Here is a 19,293-nt window from a genome sequence, read left to right as displayed (position 1 = left end):
TAGGGCAGGGCTATCTGGACCAGAAGCCTGGCTCCAGTATTCTCCTGGCTTTCCCAGGAGATAGGGATGAATCTTTTCTAAACATGGGGCCACAGATCAGAAACCAAGGCTTGTAAAATCTAGTTTGGGGCAGCCAAGGAGAGGTGCTTAGGGGCTTCCTGTTGTGACAAGCCCCAGCCCTGCAATTGTGCTGCTGTAAGGGAAGCACAGGCCGGGCCTTCAGTGCTGGGAGATAAAGCTGCAGCTCAGAGGGGTCCCACCACAACTGACCACTTGGAGGAAGAGACAACCAGCCATCCAGATAAGGATGCAGAGATGGAGCAGCTAGCTCTGGGGCAACCCCCTGCAGGAGGGGAGCCGGGTTGTGCACCTGCTCACGTGGCCACAGCCAGTGAGCAGGAGAATGAGGCCATCGGAATGCAGGTCCCCTCACCCAGAGTGTGGCCCACGGCCTCAAGCATCCAGCTGCCAGGTGGCTTCCTATTCCTGTTCTGAAAAGTCTCTCATCCCAGAACCTCCTTCTGGCAGTTTCCACCCACTGGTCCTGCTCTGCTGTGGTCTCCTAGGCCTGCAAAGTGAGGGCTGACTCTGCCCAAAGTGTTTTACTCCAACAGATTACCCTCCTCTGTAAATTTCACTGTTATAGACGTTCATCTGGGGAGTCTGGAAGCTTTCTGGGCTCCCAGAGTCTCTGTGAAAACACAAATACACAACAGATGGGGTCCCCTGAGGCCTCAGGGAGATGACACAGCCAGCTATTCCAAAGATAGGCAAGAGGATCAGGAAGAGGTAGGGTCCCTGGTCTGCAGGAGGCCCTCTTTCCCTTTGGGCTGCATAGGCTGAGCCCAGGCATCCCATTGGGTTTGAGCAAAGACTTTTTGTAGATTCAGCCTAGACAAGAGTACCCTGCTCTGGCCCATGAAAGACCCAGATCCCAGGCTAGGGTCTCCAGTAGGAGACAAGAGGCATGAAGAGTATGGGTGACTAGGGAAGAAGGGGTGGCCCTTCAGGACTCCACTTCCTCTTCCGGCCTCCAAATGGAATGAAGGAAGAAGTGACAGGCTCCATGGGCTGGGACTCAGGAGATCCAGGTTCAAGTCTCAGCACTACCACTTAACAGGCGAGTGACTCTGGCAAGCTATATATAAAGTCTCTGCATCTGAGTTTCCTCACTGGGCTGGGAATAAAATCTGATAATGCATAAGCTAAAAGCAGCTGAGGTATAAACTAAAGGCACAAGCCCAGCACCTGGCTCCGGTGCTCAGGAATGATCTCTCTTCCTTCTTACCACTCTGAACCTCGATGTCCTACGTACGGTCTTTATGCCCATCACAGAGGACTATCAGGAGGTTCAAAGTGGACTATGGATGTGAAAAGCTCTGTGGGCAGGAAGTTCCATGCTCTGATTCAACAGCCTCACTTTCCTCCCCATCCTGGCAGGTGTGGTGGCTACCCAGCTGTGGACTGTTGCCCTGGCAAGCACCCTCTGGCAACCCAAGAGACAATGACGGTCACTCACCCCAGTTGGGAGAAGCTGTACAGGGTCTGCCACAGCCGCAGCATTTGTCTGCAGGTCACGAGGGCTTCCTCTGGGCCTTTCAGCACCTGCTCCAGCTTCACCTTGGTGAACATCAGGCTATGGGGAGGAACAGCGGCCATCAGCACACCCCAGTGAGGGCTCACTTTCACCTGGGACACCTGCCCCACCAGGGCAACCCCACATGCCCACCTCCCCAGCTCGAAGAAGGCAGAGTGCCATCAGGGCAGCAGCCTCTGCCATGCCCCTGGACTGCTTGCTTTCACTCTATACCTCAGTTTCTCTCCATCTTGGCTGCCAAAGCATGAAACACTCCACGAAGCACTGTCAGTGCCCACACTGCTGATGCCGCATGTCCCCTGACCATGTGCCATTCTGCCCATCTCTGAAGCACTGTCCTGTGAGTCCTGGTCTTCTCGGTTTGCTCTTCCTACCCAATGCCCTGTGCCTACTGAACGTGGGGCCAGGCTTACACTCATATTCCCCACAGGGCCCAGCATGGGGCCTTGGATAAGAGACCCATCCAGACAGTGGCTTAGAATCTGTAAGTGAAGGCAGAGCAAGGAACTGGCAAGGAGGTCCCCTAAGGACAGAGTTCCACTTCCCACCTTGCCAGTCACGGTAGTATAGGTGCCCAAGCAACACCTCCTAAGTGGAACTGCAAACTGCACTTCCTGACCCTGGATACAAGAAGAAGGCGGTATTATGCTTTATCAAAGGATTCTTCCTTGGATTTCCCAAAATAGCCGGCTCCCTTATATAATCGATAGGATTAAAGCGACGTGAAATCCTATTCAATCACCATTTAGGGACAGTTACTGTGCAATGAGAGCGAGCAACTTCAGAATTTCTTTTGACCTGAAAAGCTGAAGTCCTGGGGACTGGCCCTTGGAATGGCTGGGAAGAAGGGCTGGTCCCACCTGGAGGCAGGACTGCAGGAGGGGTAGAGCTGGCTCCCTCCCTCTGCCCTGGACACAGCAGGCACAGCCAGAATGCTTCTCACAGGCATCATGACACTTGCTCACCAAGAGCTGGGGTGGAGCCCTGGAGGCCCTGCTGTGTCCAGTGTTGGCCCTTCAGATGCTAGGGAGGTCTGGGGGTTCTGGAGGGGTCCAGACAGTGGCTACATAGTAACCAGTATGAAAGTCCAGCCACATTTTCACCCTGGTACTGCCAGCAGTACTGACACACACCAGCTGCCTGGGCAGCCTGTGGGGGGTTTAAGCCACTGAGGCCCAGTCAGCAGCACCTTCTCGACATCACTGTTGAGCAAGACCACGAGACTCTCAGGCCGTGCATTTGATCACTGCCCGGTGGTTCTGCCAGCCCACCTGAGGGCAGCACACAGGCCTGCCCCATTGGAGGGCTGTCACCCAGACTCCTCAGGCTACAGGTGCCACCCAGACAGGCCAGGCCTGCCCTTGGCAGCTGCCCCTTTGGATCTTCTCTCTCTGTTGGGCCTCTACCCTGAGAAGACCTGGGCTCCCAGCTTCATAAAGCCCTCCGATGTCCTAATTCTCTGCCCATCTTTCCACACGTTGTCTCTTAGATTGCAACCTGGTAGAGAATGAAGAGGGTGGAATTTGTCCCAGGATTTTCTGAAGAGGAGGTTTCTGGAGAAGTATCATTTTTCTTCCTCACTGCATCCCCAAAATGCCCCCTAGATACCACTCCTTTTCAATTTCATCCAACCCAAGCTTGGCTTTAAATCCCCCCTCTCCCAGTTCTTAGGATGCCCCGCATCCTTCTTGGAACATAACTAATGACCGCCTGGCTTGCCTATCAGGTCCCAAGGGCAGAAACCGGGATCCCCCTAGTGTGGACTGCACAGATCTGAGTGCATAGCCAGTACAGGACACAGACCCGAGTAGGAATGACCCAGTGGGCAACTGCTGGGGACAACTGGTCCTGCCACTGTACTCCTTCCCCAGATTTACAAAGGATCCAGCACTCTGCAAGGATCAGAGGCCACTGCTTTTGGAAATATGAAGAAAACAGAATGGCTGCCTTAAAGGCAACAATTAGAGAGCCATAAATGATACATTGCCCAGAGAACTAACGGCTGTATTTTTGGATCAGGTTCAGTGCAGGGGAAGAACAGGGCAGGCGTCTTGGTGGAGCTGGTATTTGGTGATAAGCAGGGTAGAGTGGGATTTGGTTGGGAGCTGGGGAGAGAAGAGGTTGGGGGTGTGGAGGATGGGGTAGCTGGTTGGAGCAGTGTCAGAGAGGTGGGAAAGCCCCTCCTCTCGGGCAGCCAAGTCCCCGGGGCTGGGCTGGTTCCTGGGGACAGCTCCCTGGGTAGGCCAGCTCAGCTGCATTCCCCCGGCCCTCTGTAGGCACCTCCTCTTCAGCAGTTTCTCTCTGCCAGAGCCCCCTTCTCACTTTCTTCATCCTTGAGGGCCAGGATGGGTCCAGGGCAGACCCAACCACACCATGTACCTGGCAAAGTAGTGGCTGAAAGCTGAGCTGGCATTGCAGTAAGTTAGTTCTACCAATAGCAGGCTCTATCTTCACAGCTGCTGACATTCCATTAGCATGAGTGGCCCAGAGTGGAATTTCTCAACCCGACCACATCCTTTCTGGGCTGGGGCAAGTGCTCCACCAGTCACTCTGGTCTGATCTTCCACTCCAGGATCCTGGGAGGATCCAGATTTGCTCCCGAGAGTTCCTCGGGCTGGCAGGTGAGCGCTGCCAGAGGGATTTTCCTCCGCAGAGCCCTGCCCCATGGTCCTCACCTTCTGTGCTTCTCTGTGGCCTTCACAACCTTCCCGCTCTGGCTCCACCCTCCCTTCCTGTCACCCTCCCATGACCTTGGGCACTGGTATACTGATCACATGGGTATTAGCTCCCTGAACCTCAGGACAGGCTTCTGGACTCATCCGTGCTGTGCTTGTGCCGTAGCCTCTGCTGAGATCACCCTTCCCCCTTGACGCCCAGCCAGCTCCTAACCAGATGTCACCCTCTGGCTTTCTGTGTCCCCATGGGGGCTGTGCACACTCCCCTCCAAGACAACCTTCCTGATGTCAGGATGTGGTTATCTGCGCCTCTGCTGGCTTGCCTCTAGTTCACTGCAGAACTTGTTCCCACTCCCAACAGGGATCAGCAAACAACTCTACTCCCTCAGAAGGAGCAACTCAGCTGCTCTTCTGACTAAGAAGCCCAGGCCCCCTCTCCATCCTGTTCACTGCAATGGGTAGCTGCTGCCTGCCCACCCACCTAGCAATGCTGGCCCATTTCTTTAGAAAGTCTGACAGAGCCCTGGCAGGTCATCAGGGCTGGTGGGTGACATTCTGGCACCCTGACAACAAGGGGGAATCAAAGCTGTGGCCACAGCCTCATCAGAGTGCTGTGACTTCTGGGGGAAGCCAAGGAGAGGCTGCTGGCAGTTGGGGATGGGATAGAGTAGTCAAGCCTGGGCTCCTCTTCCCCTTGCTTACCTGTCTTATAAACCAACTGGGCCTAAAATACCACTTGAATAAAGGATTCTGAGATGAAAAAAACTATTTCAATCCCACGGATCCAGCCCTCCTCCAAGATGTCCCTATGTGACCACACTGTCCTTCTCTGAATGTGTGGCACTGTGTTCCATTAACACTTAATTACATTATACACACATATATATATACTTGGGGCTCAGGACATGACACCCCAAAATATGACTGTTTGAGACCAGAATATGCCACCCCAAAATATACTTTGGCATATTTTGAGTTGGTTATTCTGAGAAACTGCAGACACAGAAGTAGCTCTGAAAAGCTGCCCTTTTATAAAACAAACTTCCAGAGACAGGGTTTGGCTCTGCTGCCCAGGCAGAGTGCAGTGATGTGATCATAGCTCATTGCACCCTCAATCTCCTGGGCTCAAGCAATCTTCCTGCCTCAGCCTCCTAAATAGCTAGGCCTGCCTAACAGGCATAAGCCACCACACCCAGCTAATTTTTTTGTGAGATGGGGTCTCACTATGTTGTCTAGGCTGGTCTTGAACTCCTGGGCTCAAATGATCCTCCTGCCTCAGCCTCCCAAAGCATTGGGATTACAGACATGAGCCACAGTGCCTGGCCTAGAAATTTTCATCTCTGAGGGAAATTTACATCTCTGAGGGAAATTTACATTAGTAGAAGTATCTATAAAGAAGAGGGCTGCTCCTGACAACTTCTGTCACCTGAGAGACTTTTATCTGCATAAGAAGACCTTTATTCATCATTTCCTCTTTGTCACCCTCCTATAATTTGTCTCTGCCACCAGCAGGAACTTCAATCCCCTATTCCTTTCTGTAGCTCCAGATGCTATTAAGCTTCAAGCATCTGGTCTTTCTTCGAATCTCATATTTGGTGGGACTTCCACGGATATGTACAAAATTAAATACGTTTTTTTCTCTTGTTAATCTGTCACGTCAATTTAATTCGCAGTCAAAGTTCTATTCCTTTCTGGGAAGCCATTTCCATTCCTCTACTATGTATATAATCTTTTTTTTTGCCACCTAGGCTTAAGAGTTTAATAATAAACTCATATCAAGCATTTTAAATGTCAGACATTCTAGAATCAGTGTGCAGCCAGCCCCGCCTATAGATGGTGAAACCACCATTTGTCTTGTCCTGTGCCTCATCGTGCGTCCTCATCTGGATGGCAGGTACCTACAGGACAGGGCCCCGCTGCCCTCCCTCAGCGCCTGGCACAGTGCTGAGCACACAGCATCTGCCTAGTCCTGGAGCCTGTTACTTGATTCCCCATAGCTGCAGTGTGGGCGGGCCTCCCACAGCTGACAGAGCACTGGCCAATTCCATTCCAAATTGCCCAGAAGCAAAGTCTTCCTCCTCGTGAGAGCAGGACCTGGAGAGGAACAGCAGGCTCCAGATGTGCAAGCATCTGGCTCTTCCTGACTGTGGTGGGGGTGGAGGGCCTCCATTCCAGGGGACAGTCACTGGGCAAGGCCAAAAAGTATCACTGAGGAGAGTCTCTGTGATCGAAATGCCAGAATACCAAAATCTAGCAGCTTTCAACATTTACACACTCTGACTAGAGCCATTCCAGAACAGCAATGGTCACATCACCGTCCTCAAGCCCCACACTGTGTTGTCAAAGTGAATACACACTGGCCCGGGAATCAGAAACCCAAGCCAAAGTCCCAGCTTTCTGGTCACTCAGCTGGGCATGTCACAGGTCCCAAACCTGTAAAACAGGAGTGATGTCAGCTGCCCCATGGACTCCCACCAGGCTGAACTGTGATAAACTCTAAGCAGCAGCTGCATTCAGCTCTCCAGCACACAGGGAAGGGACTCCTGCTTTGAAGCCGCAGGCCTGCCAGATCCCAAGACACAAGTTTCCAGGCCAGGTGCCTTTGAAGGCTCCCAGAAAGCCCCAAGCTTTCTGGCCTGTTCAATTAGGCCCTCCACCCCTGGAACCTAAGACAGGCTTATGACAGGAAGGGGATGGAAGGAGATGCATAAAGCTACAGGAACTATGTCCTGGGCAAAGGCAGCCTCGCTGTGACCCCTGTTGGAAGCATTTTCCTGTTTTAAGCTGTGGAAGCTCATGCGAAGTAAACACTGAGGTCTTCTAAGACTGAACGCCCTTGTCACGCCGTCGGCATCTAAGTGAGTGTTCTCTCTGAAAAAGGGAAGAAGCGTGGGTCATTGTAAACACCCCATGTGCTTGGTCCCCCTGCTGGGGCTGGGGAAGGAGAGCCGGGTCCTGAGATGCGCCCCATTCCTGGTACTTTCTGCAGCCCCATTCGAGCCATGTGGCACACATGCCCTGGTCCAGGCGGGGAGCCCCAGTGCAGACAGAAGCCCCCTCTCTAAACGGTTATGCCCTCTCCTCAGGATACTGCCAGAGCCTTCAGTAGACCACACTGGCCACCCCATACCCAGACTCAGCTTCCCCTTAGCCACCATTCTAACCCCCGGAACCTGCCGACTCCCATGTCATCTGCACAGGTGACGTAGCACCCAGCAGAACAGAAAGGCACTCAGGTGGCCTGAAAGTGCCAGCCCCTGCTGAACCATGGGACATCTCAGCCCACAGGGTCTGTATGTCTAGGGCAGCCCTGATTCTGTGGAGGAAGACAGAGACCAGTGAGGTTGGTGTTTCTGTTCCCCATTAGAAAATGGCTGTGCCACAGGCCACCAGCTTTGCCCATCTCCCCAATCACTCCTGCTCAGGCTGATGATTGAGATTCCCAGGAGAATGCTGGCATCTACCTCCTCTTCCTCCTTTTCTTCCTGGCCATGCCTCACCTGCACTCCTGGGGCAGGATCACACTGCTAATTATTTGTCAAAAGGATTAAGACTTGGAGCTGTTCCCATGTGAGGCAAAGATAAACAATTTCTTCTCATTGCTATAAAGAGGAGAGATCTTAGGGTGAGACTCTTCAGAACTGGGTATGGCTTTTCCAAAAACTTAAAAAAAATCATTATCTTGTAAATGGAGGACATTTTTGTGATGACTCTGGCTAAGCCAAGCACAGTCCTGGGGTGAGAGGTCATATCCATCCCCTTACCTGGGGGCAGCAATCCTCACCCTTCCTGCGTCCCCTCCCTGGCTGCTCACCCCAGCACCCCACTCTTGGTGGTGGGGGAAGCTGGCACAGCAGAGCTGGCTGCAGAGAAACACACAGGCTGTGTGGGCAGCAAGCATGATAGGTCCACATTTTTACTTTCATGTTCCTGAAAGCAACCCCCTGTAGCACCCGCAATGAACACTTGAACACAGTAAGTGCCATGTACGTGAGGGAGCCACTTCCCTATTGAGACATGGCCTTTAGCATCAGATGATGCGGGTATACTTCCAGGCTCTGCTGCTTCCTAGAGGTGCCTTAACGTCTGACAGTGCTATTCATTTGCAAGGCAGGACAGTCATGGTACTTCCCAGGAGGGTTGCTGGGAGGACTAAGGGAAAGAGCCTGTGTCTGGTGCACGTCACCCGACAAGAGAGGTTAGCTGTCATTCTCAGTCGTCTTTGCTGTTGTCAGACCTGTCTTCCTGCTAGATTCTTCCTTCATTTGGGTGGGGACTAGGTCTTTCTCATCATTGTATCCTTGGTGCCTGCTCTCTCGTATCACTCAACAAATTGCTGAAGAAAGGAAGAGGAAACTTGAGTCACAAGGACTCACCAAGGCCTGGAACACTGTGGGGGTTCCCAGGATCCAAGCAGCTCCAGGAAGTGAAGCTGTAGGGTGTCCTGGAAACTCTCCATTCTTCTGGGTCCTACTGGTCCCATGTGTGTTCACTGGACCCTGGGTGGCTCTTCCTGATCCCTCTGGCTCCTGGCCATTCTGGGAACCCTCTGCGGGGTGGGGATGGGGATGGGGGAGGTGGGGAATGGGCGGGAAGTGGCAGCAGGTGTGGTGAATGAACAGAAGGGGGCATTATCTCTTAAAAGGACAGTAATTAGTAATTGCAGCTGATGGCTGTGCTGTGCTGTTTTAATGAAGAGTTCTATTTTTACAGAAAACACATAATTGAGTGAAAAAGCAGGCTATTCTTTGAGTCAGGCGGCCACGCCTCTGGAAAATCTAATTCCTTGGCCAGGATGCCAGAGCCTGCATAGTAAATCGGACCCAGTCTGGGCTGCACCAAGTCGATCTCAGTGGTAAAAAGCAGGGTCCAAGTCTGATGACCCAAGTGTCCCTTCTTGTAGCCATGTGACCTTGGGAAAGTCACAGACCCTCAGTTTCTTTTCCTTTTTTTTTTTTTTTTTTTTTGAGATGAAGTCTTGCTCTGTCACCAAAGCTGGGCTGCAGTGGCGCAATCTTGCCTCACTGCAACCTCCACCTCTGGGTTCAAGCCATTCTCCTGCCTCAGCCCCCTGAGTAGCTGGGACAACAGGCATGCACTACCACACCTGGCTAATTTTTTGTTTTATTTTTTGTAGAGATGGGGCTTCACCATGTTGGTCAGGCTGGTGTCAAACTCCTGATCTGGCTGCCTCAGCCTCCCAAAGTGCTGGGATTACAGGTGTGAGTCACTGCGCCCAGCCTAGAGCCTCAGTTTCTTATCTGTAAAATGAGAATAACAGCATCTATTTACCCTGAGGATTGCTGTGTGACATCATGCACATAAAAGGCCCAGCAGGGGCTGGCACTTCACAAAGGGTTCAATCCATGTTTGCCCAAACTCTCATTCTCAGTTCCCCAGCCCCTATTACGTGCAAGTGCTTACTTAGGCCTTCTGTGCCTGTTTCCTCATCTATAAAATGGGAATCATGACAGTTCCTATCCCTCCTAGGGTGCTGAGAGGATCTCGGAGCTAATGCGGCAAGGTGCTCACAAGCAGTGCCCATCCGGAAGGGCGCATCATTGTTATTGTTATTGAAGCTCTTGGAGTTTAAGTATACCAGGGCGGTCCTGCCAATCACATAACATGGGTTCTAGTCCCTGCTCCACCACTCATCAGCTACGTGATCTTGAGCTATCATCTAACTTTCACGTTAGTTTCTTCAATCTTCAAAACAGGAGTGCTGTAAAGACCAAAAAACAAAGCAACCAAACCAAAACAGCCAAACTGGGTGAGGGGTGTGACGGCACTCTGGCTGTGACATTCCCAAACCCCCACACAGTTCTCTTCCTTCCAAAAAACAAAACAGCTCCCATGGTCTAGCAGCTGTGGGGTCCACTGGAGTGTGCTGTGTGCCCAATGGGGGTTTCCCTACCATGGGGATAGCAGGCAGAGAGGCCAGTCTCTGCCCCAAAGGTACTTCCAAACTCAAACAATACATCCAACACAATTAGGAAACACAAAAAGAACAGAATCTGGTACTCAATTGGTACAAATCTGGTTCAGCTTTGAAGTGGAAGGGCTCCGGGGACAAAGTGGACCTGACAGGGTCCTCTGACGATGAGCAGGAAGGGCAGAAACAAAGGCCTGTAGTGGGAGAGAGGAGCCAGCCTGACCAGGCATGGACACCCTACCTGCACAGTAGGATGGGGCAGGGAGGGCCCTGTGAGCAGAAGCAAGCCTGTCCCTCGCCCCCATTCAGGTGTGATCACCCAGACCCTGGCCAGGATGTGGGGGGTGCACTGAGTGATTTAGGTCTCCCAGACACATGGTCTCTCACCCATGTTAAATCCAACACATGCTCGGGATTTTTTAAGAGACAGCTCTGTCACCGAGGCTGGAGTGTAGCGGTGTGATCATGGCTCACTGCAGCCTCAATCTCCTAGGCTCAACTGATCCTTTCACCCCAGCCTCCCAAGCAGTTGGGACTACAGGAATGTGCCACACCATGCCTGGCTAATTTTTAAAATTAAAATTAAACGAGGTCTTGCTATGTTGCCAAGGCTGTTCTCAAACTCCTGGCCTCAAGTGATCCTCCTGCCTTGGCCTCCCAAAGCCACTGCGCCCAGCCTAGAGGGTATGATTTTTATATGGATGCTAACAGGTCTTACCTTCCTGGAAGGGGGAGGGCCACAGTCAGCCCCAGTTTTATTACCCTACCAGAGACTAATCCCTAACACAGAAGGGACATTTTTCAGCAGCTCGTCTTAACCCTAAAACTAATGATTTTTCCTTGGGTCTGGAGAATTAGACTGACCCATGTCCTTTAATCTTATAAGGCTCATGATGATCCTCCACCTCTTAATGAATTCATTTAATGTGATGTGACTTTGAAGCTTTAAAAATTAATGGCCTGAAAGCTTTGATTTCCTGCAGTTAGTGCCTCTTTACTTCAGAGACTGTTGAAGGGCCTTCGTCACCTGATAAAGGACCCCAGGGCTGCTCTGAGAGCAGCCTGCCCCTACCCTGCAGCAGGGTTACATGGCATTCTTTTTTTTTTTTGGAGACAGAGTTTCGCTCTTATTGCCTAAGGCTGGAGTATAGTGATGCAATCTAGGCTCACCGCAACCTCTGCCTCCTGGGTTCAAGGGATTCTCCTGCCTCAGCCTCCTCAGTAGCTGGGATTACAAGCATGTGCCACCATGCCCGGCTAATTTTGTATTTTTAGTAGAGATGGGGTTTCTCCATGTTGGTCAGGCTGGTCTCGAACTCTTGACCTCAGGTGATCCACCCACATCGGCCTCCCAAAGTGCTGGGATTACAGCTGTGAGCCACCACACCCGACCTACATGGCATTCTTATCTGTTTCTGGGCTTACACAAGTAGCCTCTTGGCTTCCCTCTCTGCAGCCACCTCCAGTTACCTTGAGAGGACTTCCCAAACAAAAATTCCTGATCTTGAAAGACTTAAATGTAAACCACACAGAGCCTTTTTATGGCCATTCATGGGTGGAAGAAATTCCCAAAAGAAGGTCATTAGTTGGAACAAAGGCAGCTTCCCAGCCAGGGCTGAGACACAAAGAAGCAAATGCCTTGGTCTCTCTGCTGTGTGTCAGAACCCCACGGACCCGAAAACCTCCCACTGCAAAGGGGAGGTGGGCATGGGCCTTCTCCCAAGGGCAAAAAGGCTTTGTCTTGGGTCTGGGCCTCCCCTGCTACAGAGAACCATGTGCCCTGGGCCACAATGCCTGCCTCTAGCCCCTGCAGCAAGCAGGGAAAGCAGTGAGTACCAGAAGGAAAGGGTTACCACCACCTCTGAAAACAAAACCTGCAAGTATCTGTGTTCCTTTCTCTTCCCTTTCCTTCCTCTCTTCCCCAGACAAACAAAACAACCTGTGTCATCTACCCTAGAAGTCTGAATGTAGGCAGACCACTAACTGGAGAATGAGGATCATTATCTTTCACCTGTACACGTCACACAGAGCAAGATCAAAGAGGTTCTCATGGGACAACCCATGAAGGGAAATGCTGAATGTCAACCCAGCTTAGCTAATGAGGAACTGACCTTTGGGGAAAGATCTGGTGCTGTCAGTGATTATGACTGGCTTAACACTTTCCTCTGCCACATGGCCTGCAAGGTTCCCCCATGGCTGGTGTCCCCCTCAGGGGCTGTGGCAGCCAAATGTATTTAATGAACCCAGCAAAGTGATAAACTATGTTTGTGTTAATACCTTTGATTCCATCCCCTCACTGAAGTGTTGGTATGCTAAGCACCCTTTTGATGTACTACAAGTCCTTAATAAGAACAGTCAAATAAACACACTGGGTTTAAGTCAGAAATGTTAACAGAGGCCCTGGGACTCATCCTCCCTGCTCACTGGAATGTACCATGAGAAACACATCACACATGCCACCTGAAAAAAAGGTGAGGCAATGCCAGGTGGATCCCAGGGGTGCCCTTGAGCTCCAATGTTAGCCTTAGCTGAAGTCAGCCAAGGTATAGCTCCAGCTAACGCCTGGTTATCAGCTCAAACATTTTCCAAAACAGTCTAGGTTTCCTGGGGCAGAGGGCTGTGCAGTTCCATTTGTTTACAGGCACGTGCTCTGGCTTGTCGAGAGGGCCATATTGTTCCAGTACTGGGGAGGGCCTCTGGGGCTCTGACACCTTCCCCCAGGACTTTCCAAGTCCCCCAGGACCAAGACAACTTACCCTGACCAACAGGGGTTCTGGGGTGGCGAGTGGGGGATGGTAGGAGGTGGCCTGGCCCACTGTGGAGAGGGGAAGGGGAAATCATTTGTCTTCCCTTGACCTACGTATGGCCTGGGCTTTCAAAACCAGCCTCGCAGGCTGCCAGGCCTGGGGCGGGAGCCGTGACTGACAGGCTGGTTATTGGAAAGCTCCCATCATGAGCCTAGAACTTTGTTTGGTTACTATGGCGACCTTCACTACAAGCAGCCTGACTAAAGCCCAAGGAATTTGTTACCTAAAACCATCACTCCATGGAGCCCATGGCTTCAGGAAGGACGCTTATCAGTGGCCTATTCCCCTTCACCCCATATTCCTGCCCCTCCCTGGTCGGGCCTCCCAGCTGCCTCTCATACCCACAATGAGAAGAAAGGACTGGAACAGACATCTCCAATCGCACAAGAGACCTTTCACATTCTGCGGCTTGGCCCGGAACCCAGGCCTGAATAGGGAGCTGCTGCCCCCCGAGGGCCTGGCCTCCTGACCAGGGACAGCCCGGCGGGCACATGTGTCCAGGGCTTAGTCAGAAGCCCACAGGATTTCAGGAAGCTGGTCAGGGTGTCTGGTTCCCACCGTGTGAAGTTCATGCTGTCCCCGTGGGGCTGTCTGTCTCTGCCTCATTATGTTTTTTGCCTTTTTAAACCCAAGCTCCACTAACTAAAGGTCATCCCACAGCACAGAAATCAAGGTTCTCTTCGCTTTGCTTTCTAATCCCTGAATTCAGAAGGCTTTTCAAAAGTTCGACTCCACGAAAGCTGGATTTTCTCCAGGAGTCCAGGGGCTGCCTGTATGGGAGTGAAGGAGCTCACAAACCTTTCCCCAGAGCTTCCTTCCCTGCTCTGTCAGGGCCCAGCCTTGGCTGCCTGCACCTCCTGGCCTACCTGGCCTTCCCCAGGCGCTGCTGCCCTCGGGACCCAGGATACAGCCTGACATTGCTGGTGGGTGGCCTCCTCTCCCCCTCCATACTGCCACCTTTCATACATGGGTGTCCATCGACTGTGTGCCCTCTCCTGTCTGAGTCTCACAATAAACCTCGCAAGCCAAGGGAGACAGAGCAGGTGTTCGTCTTTTGGCAGGTGAGAAAACAGAGGCAAAGGGAAGAGGAGTGAGTTGCTGCAGGTGGCACAGGTCAGTGACAGATGTGACTCAAGGGCTAGGGCCCCATGGTGGCTTTCACACAAGGACCAGCTCACACAGACAGGGGGCCGTTACCCTGCCAGTTTCCTCCCCTGTGGCAGGCGTCCCTGAAAGCAGTGAAACAGGCAAAGCTCATGGCCAGCACCAGCCAGCTTCTGCCATCATGGAAGCGGGCTCTGGGATCCCATGCACCGATGGCCTCTCACACTGAGAAATCCATGTACCGCCTCTAATAGGCCTCAGACACTGGGAGATGCCTCCAATAGGTCTCAGGCACTGGGACAGCCCTCTGTGAGGTGCCTTTAAGTGTCCTGTGGATATAGATCTTGCTGGGGACAACGAGGTCAGGACAAAGGGAGTTTGGTCTTTGTTGTTTTGCTGCAGTGATATTTACTGAACCGGTTGTTTAATTAACTGCCTTGGCAACAGCTGGAGCCACACATGGCTTCTCAAATGCAGAGAGGAGCTGAGGAAGCAGGGTGCAGTGTCAATCGAAGAGCAATGACATTTTTCAGTGATCCCTGACCTGTAATGGACTCAGTGACATTTCCTGCTAATCCACGGGTTTCTATGCTCTGCGGTTTCATCTGTAGCGAATAGTATTGACTTATTTACAAAGAGACAATGGTCATACCCTATGGTCACTCACCATAGCTTGGCAGTAGATGGACTTCTTAGCCCCCACCCGTGCCGTATAGATAGTACTATATCTCTATATATGGTACACAGATATATATACATACTTTTTTTTTTTTTTGCTTAAAACAACAGAGACTTATTCTCTCACAATTCTAGAGGCCAAAAGTCCCTGTATTTTTTTTTCCCAATTAGTTTTGCAGCCTTTTAGGGCCACCTGGATCAAAACAGAGTTCCTCAGGATCCTGGAGGTGAGGAGCTCATGATGGCTCAAGATGAAGAACCTACTGCTGCTTCCCCCTAGCTCCACGGCCCTGGACAAGCAGAATAAGCAAAGTGAGACACTACTGAGGACAGGACCTGCAGGTCCCCAAATGCAGCACTCGACAGTGACAGGGAGCAGATGAACTTCAGAATCCCTCAGGCCATGGAATGGTTTCCTTCTGACCTCAGAGCTGACTCCCTGCTGCGGCTCCTAGGCCTCACCCTCCAGAGCTCCTGATGCCCTTGCAGTCACTCTGCAATGTCTGCTTGGGTGAGCTGTTCCTACGGCAGAGGCTGCTCATTTAAGAGTCCTACCTGCACAACTGTGGACACTGCTCTCCAGGCAGCTCCTTGCAAGCCTTGGGGAAGCACCTGAGACAGGGGCACAGTTACCCTGCACATTGACAAACAGTATAATCTGCATCAGGGCTCCTCAACCTTTTTTGAGGTTGGGCTCCCTTTGAGAATCTGCTGAAAGCCATTTCCATGGACACATGCTCACATGCACAAAAGGCTGTAGTTTAGGTCCAGGGGCTCTTGGAGACCCAGATGTCCACCCCTGGGCCTCCTGGGGGCAGTCACCAACCTCAAGGCAACCCCCAATCAAGGACACTGTCAGTGAGCAGAGCACTTCCTGGAGAAGGAGTCAGTATCTGGGTGAGCGTGGGAGGAAGGGAAGGGTGGAAAGTGTGCGTGTTGGGGCAGGGCAGCAGCGGGGGCACACATATTGCCCAGAGGAAGAGGGACAGCTTCCTAGCCCAGCCCAAGAGCATGGGAAGATGAAGGCAGGAGGTACTCCGGGGTGAGAGTCAAGGAAGCTGATGGGGAGTCAGGGGTGGGTCTGCCACACCTCACATAGCTTGGGCTGCAGTCAGATTTCTAAAAAGGGGAGTTAGCCTCCCTACAGCAGACCTGGGGAGCTGCTTTAGCTTGGTAGAAAGCAATCAGCTCAGAATCAGGAAGAGATTCTAAGTGGTGAGATGCCAGATGCTGGGATGGAAGGGTCCCCTCAACTGGAACTGGGCAGGTGTGAATCACCTTCCTTGGCTCCTTCAGAGCAGCGATCACAGTCTCAGTTTCCACGTAAGATTTCATTTGGAAATTCTGACACTGAGGTGAGCCAGGCCTCTTGCTTCTCCTGTGCTCCACAGACCCAGGGTGGACAAGGAGCCTTTCCCTTTCCCCACCTAGGATTCTAAGCCTTTCTGCTTGGCCATTTCAGTTTCCAATGAAGCCTAACTGAAGTGTAAACACACACAGGCACACATGCCAGCGGTAGTGGGTCAGACCCTGCCCGACAGGTGCCAGGATGGAGCTGGGATCAAAGCAAGGTACTAGTACTAGGAGTAGGGAACCTACATCTTTTGTGCATTTTCATTAAAAATAAAATGTTCTTACCTTGTATTGCTGTATTGTACTTGGGATTAATGAGACAAGGCAACTAATCCCTTGTCCACACATACTGTTTTCTCTGTGTTTTAGGATTTCCTAAGCTACCTGCCTTTAGGAATAAAGTGCCTAGAATTTTAGCAGTCTCTTTTTTTTTTTTTTGGAGACCGTGTCTCACTTTGTAACCCAGGCTAGAGTGCAGTGGCCCGATCCCGGCTCACCGCAACCTCCGCCTCCCAGGTTCAAGTTATTCTCCTGTCTCAGCCTCTCGAGTAGCTGAGATTACAAGCACGTGCCACCACACCCAGCTAATTTTGTATATTTAGTACAGATGGCGTTTCACGATAGTGGCCAGGCTGATCTTGAACGCCTGACTTCTNAGACCGTGTCTCACTCTGTTGCCAAAGCTGGAGTACAGTGGCATGATCTTGGCTCACTGCAACCTCCACTTCCTAGGTTCAAGTGATTCTCCTGCCTCAGCCTCCTGAGTAGTTGGGATTACAGGTGCCCTCCACTAAGCCTGGCCAATTTTTGTATTTTTATTACAGACAGCGTTTCACCATACTGGCCAGGCCGGTCTTGAACTCCTGACCTCAGGTGATCCACCTGCCCAGGCCTCCCAAAGTGTTGGGATTACAGGCGTGAGCCATAGTGCCTGGCCTTTAGTAGTCTATTGAATGCTGTTGGGACAAGGCTCAGAATCAGGGCCAGCCACGAACACAAAGGACAGGCTGTGTCAAGTTGGCCACAGACTCTGCTTACACCTGGTTGTGAGCAGTAGGGACCTGCCTAGGCCAGGATGGAGGGGGAACAGGTGGGGCAGGGTCAGTGTGGACTAGGGCAAGCAGGGCGAGGCTCAGGGATATGGGGGCTGCAGACCAGGCTGGCCAGCAGGATGAACGCTCATCCTTGGCTTTGGTCACTGGGGCTTCCCTCTTCAGGGAGGCATATTATGGGGTTTATAGTTAGGAAACACTGCCACTCCCAAAACATCTTTCTTTAGCCTTGGGAGGAGGAAGCCACCAACAGCAGTGCTCAGCACTCTGGCAAAGGCCACAAGCAGAACTCTCTGCTGTCGTCTGAAGGAGGCCAAGAGTGCAGGAAAACCTGAGCCCAGCCCTGTGCTCAGCCCTGCCTCTGATGGGCTGGGGATGGACAGAGGTGAAAGGCCAGTGATGGGAACCTCCCTAAGCTGGTACCACTGTAGCTTCCCTTCATCACCCATCACTGCTGAGGCACCCCACCATTTTTTCCTAATCCTTTGTGAACCTATTTACACAGCGTGAGTCACCTATCAGGGTAGCCAGGACTCACTTCTTCCTTGCTATCTGCAGGGGGACAGCCTTGCGCTGGTTCTAAATAGCCTTCCTTCAAGCCCCAAGGTGGAACAGTGTGGAAGTGGGTTACTTAGGGGTCCTTCATCTAAGATCACAGGATTCTGAAAAACAAAGCCTGTTATACTCAGCGTCACCTGCCCTTAGGAGCAGAAGGCAGAAATCAAAAGATGATTCCTCCTAGTTCCCCCCACAGAACAACACAACCTCCCGCCTCAGCTGGCCTGGCATGGCCTTGTCCCCAGTGTCCTGTCTGAGTGGCAGCAGGTCCTCTGTGTCCCACCACCACTTAGGCCAAGTGCAACTTAAACCCCGCTCCAAGAAGCGGGGCATCTGGCTGATGCAGTCAATGAGGGAGGTGGGGAGACATGAAGGAACCAGAACACACTGGAGGGAGATAACCCCTGTCTCCAGCTGCCAGCCTTGCTCGTGCTAGAATCCCATCCTTGGCTGGCTGTGTCAGGACTATGATTAACTTACACAAGTTGGTGTCATCCCAAGGCTCATGCAGAGCCCAGGGCAGGGGGAAGCAGCCCAAACACATGCATTGAGGCAGTCTCTCTTGTGCCCCCCCCACAGACCCAACCTCATGGGGGCTGAGGAGCAACACAGGCACCCCATTCCCCATCAGGCACCTCCTGGTGCAGTGCATCACAGCTGTCCGCCAACCCCACTGGTCCTTGTGCATGCAGTGGGTGCTTACTCCATGTATGTTGGCTGGCACCGTGGCAGGGCGGGTGTGCAGGGGCACCTGCTGCAGTGGCCAGACAGCTCCCCTATTGCCCAGAGTGTTCCCAGGGCACTCACTTGAAGTTCTCAGGGTGCTCTGTGATGGCCATGTTGACAACATCCAGGGCATGCTGGTGGTGCTTCTGAGCGGAGAAGAGCAGTGCCAGCAGGTGGAGGGCGTGGGCATCATCTCTGCACACCTTCAGGGCCTCCTGCAGCTGCTCCATGGCGCTGGAGATCTGTCGAAGGAACCCACCAGCTTAGTGCCCTTCCCCAGGCACATACTGCCCTGGGACTCAGGGACCAGGTGCTAACCAGCAAGGGTGCCCTGGCTCAACTCGAGGGAGCCCCAGTCACTGGGGGCAGCGATGCTGCTGTGAGAAAGCACCTGCCCCAGACAGCCTGGCGAGGAGGGGTCTGTTGTCACACTCAGGAGTAAAGAGGAGCAGATTTATGGAGTGGCACAAAGGACTGGGCAGCCATGGGAAGCACTTCCTAAATGGGGCGAGTGGGAGCCACAGGGAGAGGCAGGTGCACATGGAAACGTCACCCTGGAGTTCTGCTGACATGTCAGGAGACTCTGCTCTCCAGGAGGAGATGATGAAATCAGGGTGCTCCAGGTAGGGGGTGCAGCTTGACCATAGACAGGGAAGCACATGGAGGCAAGTGCCTAGAAGAGGGGGAGATTGGCCTCTAACAGGGGCACAATGGGAATCTGGGACTAGAATCCAGATTCTAGTCTTGTGTTTTGTTTTCAGTTCAACAAATAATTATTCAGCCTAGTTCTGGACAGGTGGGATGAGGTCAG

General features: G+C 52.3%; 1 protein-coding gene across 8 annotated transcripts in view; it reads right to left on the bottom strand.

Moving 5' to 3' along the window:
- The window catches only part of TTC7A (tetratricopeptide repeat domain 7A), a 154,838-nt gene that overhangs the window by 27,321 nt on the left and 108,224 nt on the right, over positions 1-19,293 (bottom strand). For all 8 annotated transcript variants that reach the window (XM_017512742.2, XM_017512739.2, XM_037732869.1 and 5 more), the window contains 2 exons: positions 18,564-18,724; positions 1,520-1,636 (listed from right to left, as the gene is read on the bottom strand). In XM_017512742.2, coding sequence (XP_017368231.1) covers positions 1,520-1,636; positions 18,564-18,724 — 278 coding nt within the window. The remainder of the gene's footprint in view (positions 1-1,519; positions 1,637-18,563; positions 18,725-19,293) is intronic.

The sequence above is a fragment of the Cebus imitator genome, unplaced genomic scaffold (genome assembly GCF_001604975.1).
Source record: "Cebus imitator isolate Cc_AM_T3 unplaced genomic scaffold, Cebus_imitator-1.0 Scaffold476, whole genome shotgun sequence".
Classification (NCBI taxonomy): Eukaryota; Metazoa; Chordata; class Mammalia; order Primates; family Cebidae; genus Cebus; species Cebus imitator.
Note: the sequence above shows the minus strand (reverse complement) of the source record. Positions and strands in the feature narration are given on the sequence as shown.